Raw genomic sequence first — 13,979 nt, forward strand, 5'->3', positions numbered from 1 at the left:
TGTACGCAATGCCTCACAATTTTAAGTGTACCACAGAGCTGGAAGAACGCCAACATTATACATATCCATAAGAAGGGAGACGTTAAAAAATTGACGAATTACAGACCCATTAGCTTGCTTCCAGTATTGTATAAATTATTCACCAAGATAATTTCCAATAGAATCAGGGCAACACTTGACTTCAGCCAACCAAGAGGACAGGCTGCCTTCAGAAAGGGATATTCTACGATGGATCGTATCCATGTCATCAATCAGGTAATCGAGAAATCTGCGGAGTACAATCAACCTCTCTATATGCCTTTCATAGATTATGAAAAGGCATTTGATTCATTAGAGATACCAGCAGTCATAGAGGCATTGCGTAATCAAGGAGTACTGGAGGCATACGTGAATATCTTAGCAATTATTATTATTATTATTATTATTATTTGATTTGTACACATATACACACAAGCACACAAAGGGATTAAGGAGGGAGCAAGCTGACAACTGCACAACGCCTGCCTAGTCCTATAGGAGGAGGGAATAGAGGAAATGAAAATATGAGAAAAGAAAAGAGGAAATAAAGAAATGACGGAGACACGGACAGAACAAATCAAAACAAAACAAAATAAAAACAAAACACAAATACAATTATGTCTATAAACGGGAGGCCAAGTTAGTGTCCTTCAGAAAACTTTGCAGGGCTCGATGAGCCTGGTCACGTCTTGCAGCGCTCCCCTTTGGAAAAAGGCAAATATATATCTTAGCAAATATCTACAAGGATTCCACAGTTACCTTGGTTCTCCACAAGAAAAGTTGAAAGTTACCTATCAAGAAAGGGGTCAGGCAAGGAGACACAATCTCTCCAATGCTATTCACGACATGCTTAGAAGTATTCAAGCTCTTAGACTTCGGAAGGTTTAGGAGTGAGGATCAACGGCAAATATCTCAGCAACCTTCGGTTTGCACATGACATTGTCCTATTCAGCAACAATGGAGACGAATTACAACAAATGATTGAGGACCTTAATCGAGAAAGTGTAAGAATTGGGTTGAAGATGAATATGCAGAAGACAAAGGTAACGTTCAATAGCCTGGCAAGAGAACAATAATTCATGGTTGCCAGTCAGCCTCTAGAGTAAAGGAGTACGTTTATCTAGGTCAATTACTCACAGGGGACCCTGATCATGAGAAATAAGTTTACAGAAGAATAAAATTGGGTTGGAGTGCATACGGCAGGCATTGCCAAATCCTTACTGGGAGCTTACCACTGTCGTTGAAAAGAAAAGTGTACAATCATTGCATTCTACCGGTGCTAACATCTGGGCCAGAAACTTGGAGGTTAACAAAGAAGCTAGAGAACAAGTTAAGGACCGCCCAAAGAGCGATGGAACGAACAATCTTAGGGGTAACGTTAAGAGACAGGAAGAGAGCGGTGTGGATCAGAGAACAAACGGGGATAGCCGATATTCTAGTTGACATTAAGCGGAAGAAATGGAGCTGGGCAGGCCATGTAATGCGTAGGATGGATAACCGGTGGACCATTAGGGTTACAGAATGAATACCAAGAGAAGGGAAGCGCAGTCGAGGACGGCAGAAAACCAGGTGGGATGATGAAGTTAGGAAATTCGCAGGCGCAAGTTGGAATACGCTAGCGCAAGACAGGGGTAATTGGAGATCGCATGGAGAGGCCTTCGTCCTGCAGTGGATATAAATATAGGCTGCTGCAGCTGCAGCTGCTGCTGCTGCTGCTGCTGCTGCCACCGCTGCTGCCGCCGCCGCCGCCGCTGCTGCTGCTGCTGCTGCTGCTGCTGATGATGATGATATTTAAGTGTGTGCCAATTCACTTATTCTTGATACGTCGGCGATAGAATGGACGTAAGTTTTCCTGCCATTTGGGATAGATGTGCATAGATAACGTGCGCGAAACTTACTATGACAGGAAGTGGCGCTACTCCTTTTGTCATTGTTTAACGAGTCGTACTCACTCTTGCGGATGCCGTTCTGGGGCTGAAGCCCTTCCTGTGAAGGTTAGCGATACAATCCTGGCGGATGAGCAAATTTCTGTATCCTCAAGAAAAGCCATACAACTGCAAGGGCCGGTAACACGTTCGGACAGTTGCAGCAGTGGTCCGCGAACTTGGCCACACGGATTCATTCCATTCCTTAACATGCCAATCACTATTTTTGCAGTCAACTACTGCACACTTCTTCAATCCACATGATTCAATGTAGCATGATTGGAGCACAGTGCGATAGGGAAAACTCCGTTGCATTTCCGACAGCTGTTCGCACAGAAGCAAGGTAGAAGCGGCCATGGTTTCGTATTCGTGCGCGATCGCTGAGGAGACGTATGGTGCCGCGCCGGAAGCGCCGTACGTCCCGTGTACGAGTCCCGTGCCCACGAGGTAGTTTTGCACGCATTGTACGGCCTGCTGTAAACGTTGCTCGATCGCTCCGTCAGTGCCCGTTATGTACAATTTTTTTTGAACTCTTTTAAACGTCTTTATTTCTGCATTTAATAGGTCAAACTTTGCAGCAGTAAAGATGTTTTCTATGGGGGTGGCGGAAAGGGACCGGTGTTCTCTTCTTCCTCGAGGTGGATTGGTCCCGTATTTGGCTCTGCCAAGAGGCGGTCGGGCCCTTCCTTTTCAAGCTTAGCCTCTATTGCCTCACAAGAGTCGGTGCTGTTGTGGTTCGTACCGCAAAAATACCGTCTCGCGCAAGTGTAGGAAAACAGCGGGTATGGCTAAGAATAGACCGCTGGTGAAACACGTGAGGCGCGCGCCCGCAGCACGTGACGCGAGCACCCAATCATGAGCGGGCGCACGCCGGGGGAAGGATAAGGGGGGAAAGGGTTTCGCGCGCGTTGCGTTGGGTCTCCTTTTCAGTGCACGCTCGGAAAGCTTCGCGTGCCCGCTTATTCCCAGTAGGGAATAAGGGGGCACTACGGCAGTAGGACCGACGAATTTTTTCCCTGAAATAGTATAGAAAAGCACGCCTAAGCCGGAATGAGTCATTAGGCCCGATGCGCGATGGTGGATCGATGCATTCCTGCAGGTTGCCAGATCAGCGCCCACCCCACACCTTTTGCACACATTTTAATCGCGCTTCGCAATAAGAGGGGGGCCCCTGTAGCGGCGCGATTAACGCCTCTAGAGCCGACGAAGAAGATGACCACTCATGTGCATGTAGCGCGAGGTGAAAATAATACGCTAGTGCTTTCCACCTGAGCGGCCACAGTATCTGCCGCTGCCGAGATCCCGAGGCACCATGGCTGGCCGGTCTAAACAAACCATGGCCAGGGCGGCAACCTCTTTGCCCCGCCACCCGCAGCACTTTACCAAATGGTTTAAGGTCAATTCAACTGTAATTGAATTATTCATTCCTCGCAAATTGTTTATCTGTCTCCGCAGGGACTACTTTATGGCACTGTCGAAAAGAGTATGGCCATTTCACCAAAGTAAACAAAATTTGCTAAGTTTCCTTGAAAGTCGCCGGTTTTGTTTTTCTACAGACGCAATACAAAATCTTATCGGTGCAAAATTATAATTGCAGTGAATGCCACTCTTCAAGCTGTAATTTCTCTACAATATAGAGTTTATTCTGCTATTGTAAAGATAACTTTAGTTTCTCGATATCTAGCCTGGTGACTTATTGTACCTCGTGGAATATAGAAAAACAGGATCTCTTGTACAAAGTCTGGGTTTCGTATCTAGCCCAGGAACGTGTTATAAGATAACCTATATTGCTGCTAGTAAACAAGTTTTGATAATAACGTGAAAAATCGTTTTAGCTGCATCTTCAAACGAAAAACATCTTTAAGCTCCTATATTGTTATCGAAAATATTGGTAATTCGTTTCTAAAAATGCAGATGACGAGAATTGCTGCAACTTGACAAATACTAAATACTAGCACTATAAAAGTGTTCAATTACGTGCCTGCAAAATGTGACCCAGATTTCATAGGTTTCATAGACAAAATGTTTCGTGCACAAGAATTAAACGAATTGTTGGAATGGAGGATACTAAATAAAAAATAAAACGTCTAAGGTTGTTTTTTGCTATTGAAGATGACCACTTTGATTGAAATTTATGCCTAATCCTCCGAACCGGTTCAAACTGTTATTCTTTTCGCTCTGGAGGTGAACCATAACGGGAAAGCGTCAGCCCTAATCGGAACCGTAATCCGAACCGAAATTAAAACGATTTCAGTTCTACAGTCTGGAGTAGACATGACTTCGCTGGTAGTTGGCTTCAATTAGGTAGCTACGAAATTTGTTCTAAATTAAAGAATGAAAGAGCCATTTTTAAATATTTAATGGCTACCACAATATTTCAATTTACAGTGCAAATAAGCTCTTCATCAGGTAATCCACGAACACGATCAATTCCGCTGTATTGTTTTTGCTGTTTAAGGAAAAATAATTTCAAACTCCGACACAAGCCAGCTACGCGTCGCCTCCAAAGGAAACGCTTAGTTGGGAGTGAACATTTTCACCAGTTATTTCCTTTCAAAGTTCTTACAATGTGTTCGCACTGGTTGCAAGGATAGTCATTTATTAAGACGGTATATTTTTACTTGTGGCTTGCTTGTATCTTACGTGTATCTGTCTAATCTTTGCGTTGTTTGCAGCGCTGGCCGTTTACGCTCTGCAGATGCGGATGAAGACATACAACATCATCCTCTTCAGCACCGTGCTATGCGCGGCATCACTTATTTTTTCGACGTTTTCTCAAAATATCACATGCATGACAATGACGCTTGGAATCTTGCTAGGTAAGAAAACAACCCTCTCGCGATTCAGTGCACATAAACCGCGCGCCACTTAAAGGGGCCCTTAACCACTTGTTATCGAAAAGGAGAAATGCATTTAAGGTTTAAGTAAGCTGTTTGAGAAACACTGTGCCACAAGAATTACTTCAATGCGTTCAGCATAATCGGATGTATTGGAAATCAAACACACGCTTCACGGTGCTTCCGCTTCTACAGTGCCTTGCACTGCGAAGGCTGCGGAGAAGCCGGGTGCGCCCACAACGCTCCGCCTACTCAGCGTCCCCGTGGCGCACGAATCAAGTTTGATGTTTCATGTTACGGTGACGCCACAACTTCTATTTTGGCGCCAAAGACGCGCTAAACGCAATCCAAACACGGTTTGGCTGACGTTTGTAAGACGCATTCGACAGAATCTGCACCATGCAGCTCAGAAAAAAACTTCAAGCAGTACAGCAGCCGGTAAGGAGACTGCTAGATGATGATGCAATGCAGCCGTTAAAGAGCCATTCAGCATTCCCTGCGGTGCTCATAAAGAAGACATGTAGTGATAATCTCAAGCTCAACCATGTTACAAAGATATATTTGCGTATCCCGGCAGGCTACATCGTGCACGTTACTTCTTGTCGACCTACCTAAAAAGGGGATGCTTACTACAGAGGGCAATGAGTGTGATCTAGAGAAGACTACTCTAATGACGCCTGATGGGCTTTACAAATTCAAGGCACTCGCTTTAAGTTTGTGTTTAGCCCTAGCCCCGTTTCAAAGGATAATGGATGCTGTTCTCTCCAGCCTTCTGTGGAAGCCTTGCTTGGTCTACCTCTATAACGTAATTATTTTTTTTGCCCCATTTGAGGAACATCTATGGCGTATATTCTGGCGTTTGCAAACTATATAGTTGGCTTGACTCACGTGAAAACGAGAAAAAATATGTAATTTTGGCTCTAAACGAACTTCACGTCTTGGATCATATCGTCAGTCATTAAGGTGCTACTCTTGATTCGGATGAAACTGCTGCCTTCATAAAATACAGATATCAAGGCAATCAGATACTTTCGGGGCCTCTGGAGCTATCACCCGTGATATATTGCAAATAATAGCAAAGAAGTCATGTTCATAACCGAACGGGAACAGCAAGCACTTGGCGGTAACAGCGCCTGCTGCGTATTTCGATGGTATTCTCGACTATACCATTGCTCCCGTTGGGAATACCGTGGCTGTCTTGGTCGGGTTTCGAATCTGTCCGGTGAAGAGGACTCATTTCGGTGAAGAACTTTCTCCTTTTCAGGCATGTTGGATTTGGCGTGTCAAAAAACGAGAGTAATTTTCTGATTGTCAATCACGTTGTTTTCGTCTGGTAGTTGTACACGGGCTCCTAACGGGGTTTCAGCCCTCTCTTTACGCACAGCACTCGTGAAGGTCTTCAGGGAGGTGGTACGAAAGATGTCACACGTTGTCAGGGTCGAGTCTAGATTCTCGAACCATGTCCTAGCGGACACCTGCCTCGCTTGCCTCACTCGCCTCGCTGCAATCCCGAACGTGGGTCACGCCATATATGCGGACGACATCACGATCTGCCATCCATGCTCGAACCCTCGTTACAAAGCGCGTTGGAGGCAACGGAAAACTTTCTTTCCAGCACGGGCCTTGAACTCTCCCCCGCTAAATCAGAACTACTGTTATACTGACAGTCCAGACAAGAGGTCTGAAACCAGAGCTCTCTGAAAACTCTGCCGATAGAAATTCGAACTAAGAATGGACATCCCATACCAAGGATGGACTCGGTCAAGATTCTAGGTCTCCACATTAATGATAAGGGCTGTAACTCGACGGCCCTCAACAGGCTAACTGGACAGGTTAGTAATGTCCTAAAGCATCATCCTCATGCCCGCATCTCAAACCGGAGAGGCAATCTCATAGAGGACAATCTGCTCAGAGCTTACCAGGCATTCTTCTTAAGTCATGTTACCTACATCGCGCCGTACCCTAATTGGGGTAAGACGGAAAAGGCCAAACTCGACTCTCTAATCAGAACTGGTCTCAAGCACGTGCTTGGCCTTCCGCAGTCCACAAGCACCGAGAAGCTGCTGGAGCTAGGACTCCACAACACTAACGATGAGATAATAGAAGCTCACACAGTGGCTCAAATAACGAGACTGTCATCCTCTAAGCTAGGGATCAAGATTTTAGAAGAGGCGGGTATCCAACCCAGAGTTGAACCCGGAACCAAAATTAGCCTGACCCAGCAAGCCAGAACTCGCATCATGGTTGACCCCGTCCCGCGAAACATCCACCCATTGCATAACGAGGGTACAAGATTCGCGAGAGCCAAGTCGATCCTTAAAAAAGATCAATCAGCACAAACTAGGGGTCCTCTTTGTTGATGCTACCAGATATGACAGTGGGGATAAGTTCGCTGTCTCGGTTGTAGACGCGGAGGGCAACCTGCTTAATGCAGCTTCTGTCTATACTAAGTTTGCCCATGCGGCGGAGGAAGCGGCGATCGCTCTGGCGTTTCACAGTGCAAAAGTTCCCCCTATCATCTTCTCGGACTCAGACACAGCAGTTAGATACTTCTCGGCCGCACTAATGCCTGAACAGGCGAACATTATTGTGAAAAAAGCACTCCAAAGAACTCGGGAGAGCAGCGAAGGAGGATACCGCATCTCGTGGTTTCCAGACCATATAGATGCCTCAGTTAACCCGCTCGAATGTCATCCTAACCACCAGGCCCACCGGATAGCGCGCGATTTAACGTACCGCGCTGTCGGGGGTAGCCAGGCTCGGAACGAGGTCAACATCGACAAAGCTCCATTATGTACTTTCCACGAAATTGTTTCCAATTATCATCTCGGCAAGAGGACATTCCCCCCCCCCCACCCCAAATTGAACAAACGTCAGGCTAGCACACTCAGACTTATGCAAACCCGTTCGTATCCCACTCCCCGGCCCCTTAACAGGATAGACCCTGACCACTCACAGTCGTGCTCCAAATGTTGTCATGACTCATGCTCTTTTGATCACAAGCTCTGGTTGTGCCCAGCCCTTAACGCCTTTCCACCCATCACGAAAGAGCAATGGGAGGAATCCCTCAAGAGCAGCAATCTTCAAATTAAACTCCAGGCTGTCCAGAGGGCCCACGACATCACGACGGGACTTGGTCTCCCGGTCCCATCGTGGGCGGAGCCACCGACTTAATCTGGGAGAGCCTTCAGCTCGCCTAGACCTCAGTTCCTCAGGACTCAAATAAAGTTCTTGTCATGTCATGTCCTAACGGCTATCCTTCTAAAGAAAAATAGACACAATGCAGCTTGGTGTCGAAGTCCCAATTATTGAACGTAGCAATCCTCTCGTACATTTCCAGGCTGCTTTCCGGCTCTTCAAACGATGATCCGCAGAAAGTAGCATGGTCTCTGGGCTCTGGCAGGACGATCGCGGAAGGTGGCAAAAACATTTGTCGCACTTTCACCCGAAAGGTGAAGCATCAATTGCGACAGCAAATTAGTAGAGAGCTATACGGAGTAAGGTGTCGGGATATGGGGGAATGCCAACGGCCCTCTGCCTCGACACAGCGAGCCCCGCGGTTGGCCCATGCCTGCGCATCCACCGCAGTCCGGTACAAGCTCGATGAAACAATAGACGACAACCACGTGTACACTCGGAAAGCATTTATTACGACTGGAACTAACACTTCGAGCAGGCCAGCTAGCTATAGTTGACATCGCTGAGGGTTCCCTCGAAGAGAATAATACACTAGGTGAAGAGGGGTTCCGACTTACCAACTGGGGAATGCGGGGGGGCCGCGGCGTTTGCCGCGGCAATAACGCGGTTTACTAACCACGTGCGCGAATACGGGAGCGACGGCGGAGACTTCCGCCGTCGCCGCTTGCTGGAAACCAAAGAGACACGGGCGATGCCAGCGGGATCTCACGTGACCCACCCGGTGGCGCTGATAGGGCTTGCGATTCCCGTGCGCCGCCCGCGTAAGGAAAGTTTCCCCTCTCCCAACTCTCCTTGGCGCGCATGCGCCTGACGCGACGTTCGCTGCGCGAGCGGCGGTCATGGGACCCTAGGATCCCCACATCCCTCCACCCTTAAATGTTGCCCTACGGCGGAGAAATCGCTGGGACGACGGCTATGACAAATTATCCGGGCAGATGCGATGGTAAACTCGGGCAGGAAATGGCAGAATCCACGTTGATAGGCAGCACAGTCCTGTGTGGCGGCCGCCCAGATATGGCAGCTGTCACAGTGGTTGACGATGACGGCGCTGAAGATGGCTTGCCCTCAAGATGCGCGCCGCAATGTCCACCCGGGAACAGCGGGTCAGGACTTTCGCGAAGCGGCACGCGCGCCGGCACGATGAACCTCGCACCGACGCATCCTCGTGGGAGTATCATGGTGGGCCTCCCTCCTCGTGGTTGCCATGTGCTACTGCATCGGACCGCGAACAGTGAGGGGCCTCCGCTGCAATTTGAGGCCGAGACAGCAGGCAGGGACGTGGACGATGGCAGCAATAGCAAGTCCAGGCGGCTTCACTCGTTCTGCAAAGTCGCTCAAATGCACTCCACAAACGCTTAGAATTAAGGCAGTAGAGGCCGCCGCAGCGTCGGCCGTCTGACACGATGCTGAACCACCCGTCTACCGCATAGCTTTATGCGGCAACGAGAAAAAAAACAATCCAGTTCGTTTGAATGAAGTTATTCGCTTCGACCGAATTTTTCCGGTGCGATCCAGCGTGAAAGTGGGCGATGCTCGTATGAACAAAACGCTCTATGGACCCCGAGATTTCGGTTATTCCGCCCGCAAAATATTGAGTTCATCTGAACAAAATAAGCTTTCTATTTCGAACGAGGTTTCTCCGCTGGGCGAGTATAGTAGAACTAGCGAATCCGGTTACACCCGCTAAATATCACGGCATGGTCGTCTTCGAACATGCGACCGGCAGCTCCGCAGAGCCTTAGGCCTAATCGCGTCCATGACGGATACCAATGCCACAAAAGACCCATAAAGGCTTCCAATGAGCCGCCGCGAGGAGATGCAGGCCTAGCTAAGTGGTCCCAGCTCGCTGCTCAACACGCAGCTTCCGAGCAGACTCCTGCGATTGCGCCCCGCTGACGTCCTAGCCAGCGTTTCCGGCGCCCAGCTCCCAGAGCCAAAGATACAGAAAGGAGGCTATTTACCTATGTACAGGGACAATCGACCAGCGCGTCGGCTGCTGCACTCACTCGCTTCGGGCGTACTCTAAGGAGAAAACTTGCTGCAAATCTCAGCGTCTAGACGAGTTCGGTGACACCAGTGCAGCGTTAACTCGCACTCAAGAAAGCACATGCCCAATCTAGCTAGCAATCACGCCTTCGGTTGAGGCCCAGCGCTGGTCCGGACAAAGCCTTCCGGCTTCCTCGCATCCGAACCGATCGTCGTCCCGTTTTCCAAGAGCTTGCCCCACGTTGGGAACGCCAAAATGTCGGGATATGGGGGGGGGGGGGGGGGATGCCAACGGCCCTCTGCCTCGACACACCGAGCCCCGCGGTTGGCGCATGCCTGCGCATCAACCGTGGTCCGGTACAAGCTTGAGGAAACAATAGACGACAACCACGTGTACACTCGGAAAGCATTTATTACGACTGGAACTAACACTTCGAGCAGGCCAGCTAGCTATAGTTGACATCGCTGAGGGTTCCCTCGAAGAGAAAAATATACTAGGTAAAGAAGGGCTTCCGACTTACCAAATGGGGAACACGGGGTGGGGGGAGGGGGGGCCGCGGCGTTTGCCGCGGCAAGAACGCGGTTGACTAACCACGTGCGCGAATACGGGAGCGACGGCGGAGACTTCCGCCGTCGCCGCTTGCTGGAAACCAAAGCGACACGGGCGATGTCAGCGGGATCTCACGTGACCCACCCGGTGGCGCTGATAGTGCTTGCGATTCCCGTGCGCCGCCCGCGGAAGGAAAGTTTCCCCTCTCCCAACTCTCCTTGGCGTGCATGGGCCTGACGCGACGATCGCTGCGCGTGCGGCAGTCATGGGACCCAAGGATCCCCTCAAAGGATAGTAGTTTTATCAGCTGCAGCACCAGCAACGCGCAGAACTGTTGTCGACGCAGTCGGCGTTTTGCCCGCGTTCGCGCCGAACGCGCGCGGCGTTGGTGACTGTTGCCGGTGCCTCTGGGGGCGGCTCGCAAGTTTTCGACGAGATCAGAATGGGACACTCGTCGAGACGCGTCGGAAATCTTACCCACCTTGTCGCCTCGCAACGTTTTTAGATAAATACGCATTTGGTGTCGCAGCTACACGTCGCCTCCCGTCCCTTCCTCCCGTCCCCCCACGGCCTTTTGCGCGACGGAAAAAGTCGCGTTTGCTCTCTATATATGGTGATTGTAAAGGAGGAAAGACACGCAGCCCTTCAGGGAGCACAGCGCATAACGCGCGTTTGCTCTCCGACGTGCGTTCGCTCCCCGTGAAAGCGCGCGTCCCTCGCGCCCTCTCACTCGCACATACACCGTCCGGAGCCCGGCGACGATTTCATCGCCGTTGACGTCATACGGAACCTCGCGGCGACGGCGACGGCAGAAATCTGCTTTGGAGTGTCCGTACACGGCCGCTGGATAATAAACAGGTGCGGCCCAAACGGCGTCTCGGGCCTAGTTCTCCACGCGCCCGCTCTGGCGCCACTTCTCGGGTACAGCCGTTCACGGAGAAGCGCTTCCACAGCCGCGTTGGTACGCGCGACAGTGACTCTAATGAGGTCGTAAAAAAAAGTTGTCGCAGTTTCACCTGAAAGGCGAAGCATCAATTGCGATAGCAAACTTGTAGAGAGCTATACGGAGTAATGATATTAGCTTTATCAGCTGTATAAACTTGGACATGCAGCAGCATCGGCAACACGCAGAACTGTTGTCGACGCCATCGGCGTTTTGCCCGCGTTCGCTCAAAATGCGGGCGGCGTTGGTGACTGTTGCCGGAGCCTCTGATATAAATAGGCACTGCGTGCCGCAGCTAAACGTCGCCTCCCTTCCCTTCCCCTCCCCCACGGCCTCTCGCTCGTCGGAAGAAGGCGCGTTTGCTCTACATACATGGTGATTGTGAAGGAGAACATAGACGCCTACTTCTGCAGCCCTTAAGCGAGCACGGCGCAGAACGCGCGTTTGTTCTCCGCCGTGCGTTCGCTCCCCGTGAAAGACGCGCCCCTCGCGCCCTTTCACTCGCACATACAGCGTTCGGCGCGCGGCGACGATTTCTTCTCCAAATGACGTCATACGGAACCTCACGGCGACGGCGACGGCGACGGCGACAGCGACGGCGACGGCGACGCCGACGGCAGAAATCTGCTTTTGAGTGTCCATATAATTGCTATCGCAATAAAACACGTTTTATTGCGATAGCAATTATATGGACACTCAAAAGCAGATTTCTGCCGTCGCCGTCGCCGTGAGGTTCCGTATGACGTCATTTGGAGAAGAAAGCGTCGCCGCGCGCCGAACGCTGTATGTGCGATTGAAAGGGCGCGAGGGGCGCGTCTTTCACGGGGAGTGAACGCACGGCGGAGAACAAACGCGCGTTCTGCGCCGTGCTCGCTTAAGGGCTGCAGAAGTAGGCGTCTCTTTTCTCCTTTACAATCACCATATATGTAGAGCAAACGCGCCTTCTTCCGACGCGCGAGAAGCCATGGGGGAGGAAAGGGAGGCGGCGTTTAGCTGCGGCACCAAGTGCCTATTTATATCAGAGGCTCCGGCAGCAGTCACCAACGCCGCACGCATTTTGAGCGAACGCGGGTAAAACGCCGATGGCGTCGACAACAGTTCTGCGTGTTGCCGGTGCTGCTGAATGTCCAAGGTTATACACCTGATAAAGCTACTCTCATTACTCCGTATAGCTCTCTACAAATTTGCTATCGCAATTGATGCTTCGCCTTTCAGGTGAAACTGCGACAGCTTTTTATAGTTGCACATTACAGGTTGAATATTATTGCGATAGCAATTATATGGACACTCCAAAGCAGATTTCTGCCGTCGCCGTCGCCGTTGCCGTGAGGTTCCGTATGACGTCAGTGGAGATGAAATCGTCGCCGCGCGCCGAACGCTGTATGTGCGAGTGAAAGGGTGCGAGGGACGCGCGCTTTCACGGGGAGTGAACGCACGGCGAAGAAAAAACGCGCGTTCTGCGCCGTGCTCGCTTAAGGGCTGCAGAAGTAGGCGTCTCTTTCCTCCTTTACAATCACCATATATGTAGAACAAACGCGCCTTCTTCCGACGCGCGAAAGGCCATGGCGGGGAGGGGGGGGGAGGGGGAGGGAAGGGAGGATGGATGGATAGAAACTTTTATTGAGCGATGGTAAGTATCGCTATGAGTCTTCGAAGATCGGAGGCTCTTGGTCTCGCGGTGGGGGGGCCCTCAGTCCAGGGCTCCGCTCGCCGTCGCCGCCCTGCGTGCCCTGTCCATCAGGCTAAGCTGATCGTCCAAGGCCTCGCTGGCCAACAGCGACTCCCACCGCTCCGCGCTCGGGTGTTGGATGGGGGGTAAGGCAGTAATTGCACGACACGCCCATGTAATGTGGAATAGAGTGGCTTTCTCGGAACACCACGGGCAGCGTGAAGGGTATGCCGTGGGGTGGATTTTGCTGAGGAGGTGGAGGTTGGGGTAGGTACCTGCCTGGATAAGTCTCCAGCTGGTAGCCTCCTCTTTGGTGAGTGAGCGATGGGGGGGAGAGTATTTTCTTCGGGTACCCTTATAATAATTTAGAATGGACGAATAGTCACACGGTACTGGAACGGGTGCCTCAGGGGCAGGGTGATCGGGTGCTCGGCTTGTATACCCTCGAGCGACCCTATCCGCCGCCTGGTTTCCCTCCAGCCCCGCGTGGCCAGGTGTCCATGTGATCTTATGCCTGATCGGAGGTGTTCGAATGTGCAGCTGTTCGCCAGCGTCATGTCCCCTTAGGAGGATATTGAGCGCAGGTTGAGAAATGCGTCCTTTCAGGTAATTGCGGCAGGCGGCCTGGGAGTCCGTGAGAACGTGAAACGACCGTCCTAGCTTGTTGCCCTGAGCGATGGCAAGTGCGATGGCAACTTCTTCAGCCTCCGTGATGTTCTGGCAGTGGAGGGAGGCACTGGCTAGCTCCCTGTGGTGGTGGTCGAGGACGACCGCTACTGCTCGAGTGCGGGTGGTGTGATACAGTGCTGCGTCGGTGTAGCAAGTGGTGTTGTTGTCACGGTACCTGAGGGTT

At 50.9% G+C, this 13,979-nt stretch overlaps 1 protein-coding gene across 4 annotated transcripts in view; it reads left to right on the forward strand.

Moving 5' to 3' along the window:
* The window catches only part of LOC119445743 (monocarboxylate transporter 12-like), a 438,947-nt gene that overhangs the window by 397,124 nt on the left and 27,844 nt on the right, over nucleotides 1-13,979 (forward strand). For all 4 annotated transcript variants that reach the window (XM_049663576.1, XM_037710029.2, XM_049663579.1 and 1 more), the window contains exon 4: nucleotides 4,619-4,762. In XM_049663576.1, the coding sequence (XP_049519533.1) occupies nucleotides 4,619-4,762 (144 nt within the window). The remainder of the gene's footprint in view (nucleotides 1-4,618; nucleotides 4,763-13,979) is intronic.

The sequence above is a fragment of the Dermacentor silvarum genome, chromosome 3, assembly GCF_013339745.2.
Source record: "Dermacentor silvarum isolate Dsil-2018 chromosome 3, BIME_Dsil_1.4, whole genome shotgun sequence".
Lineage (NCBI taxonomy): Eukaryota > Metazoa > Arthropoda > Arachnida > Ixodida > Ixodidae > Dermacentor > Dermacentor silvarum.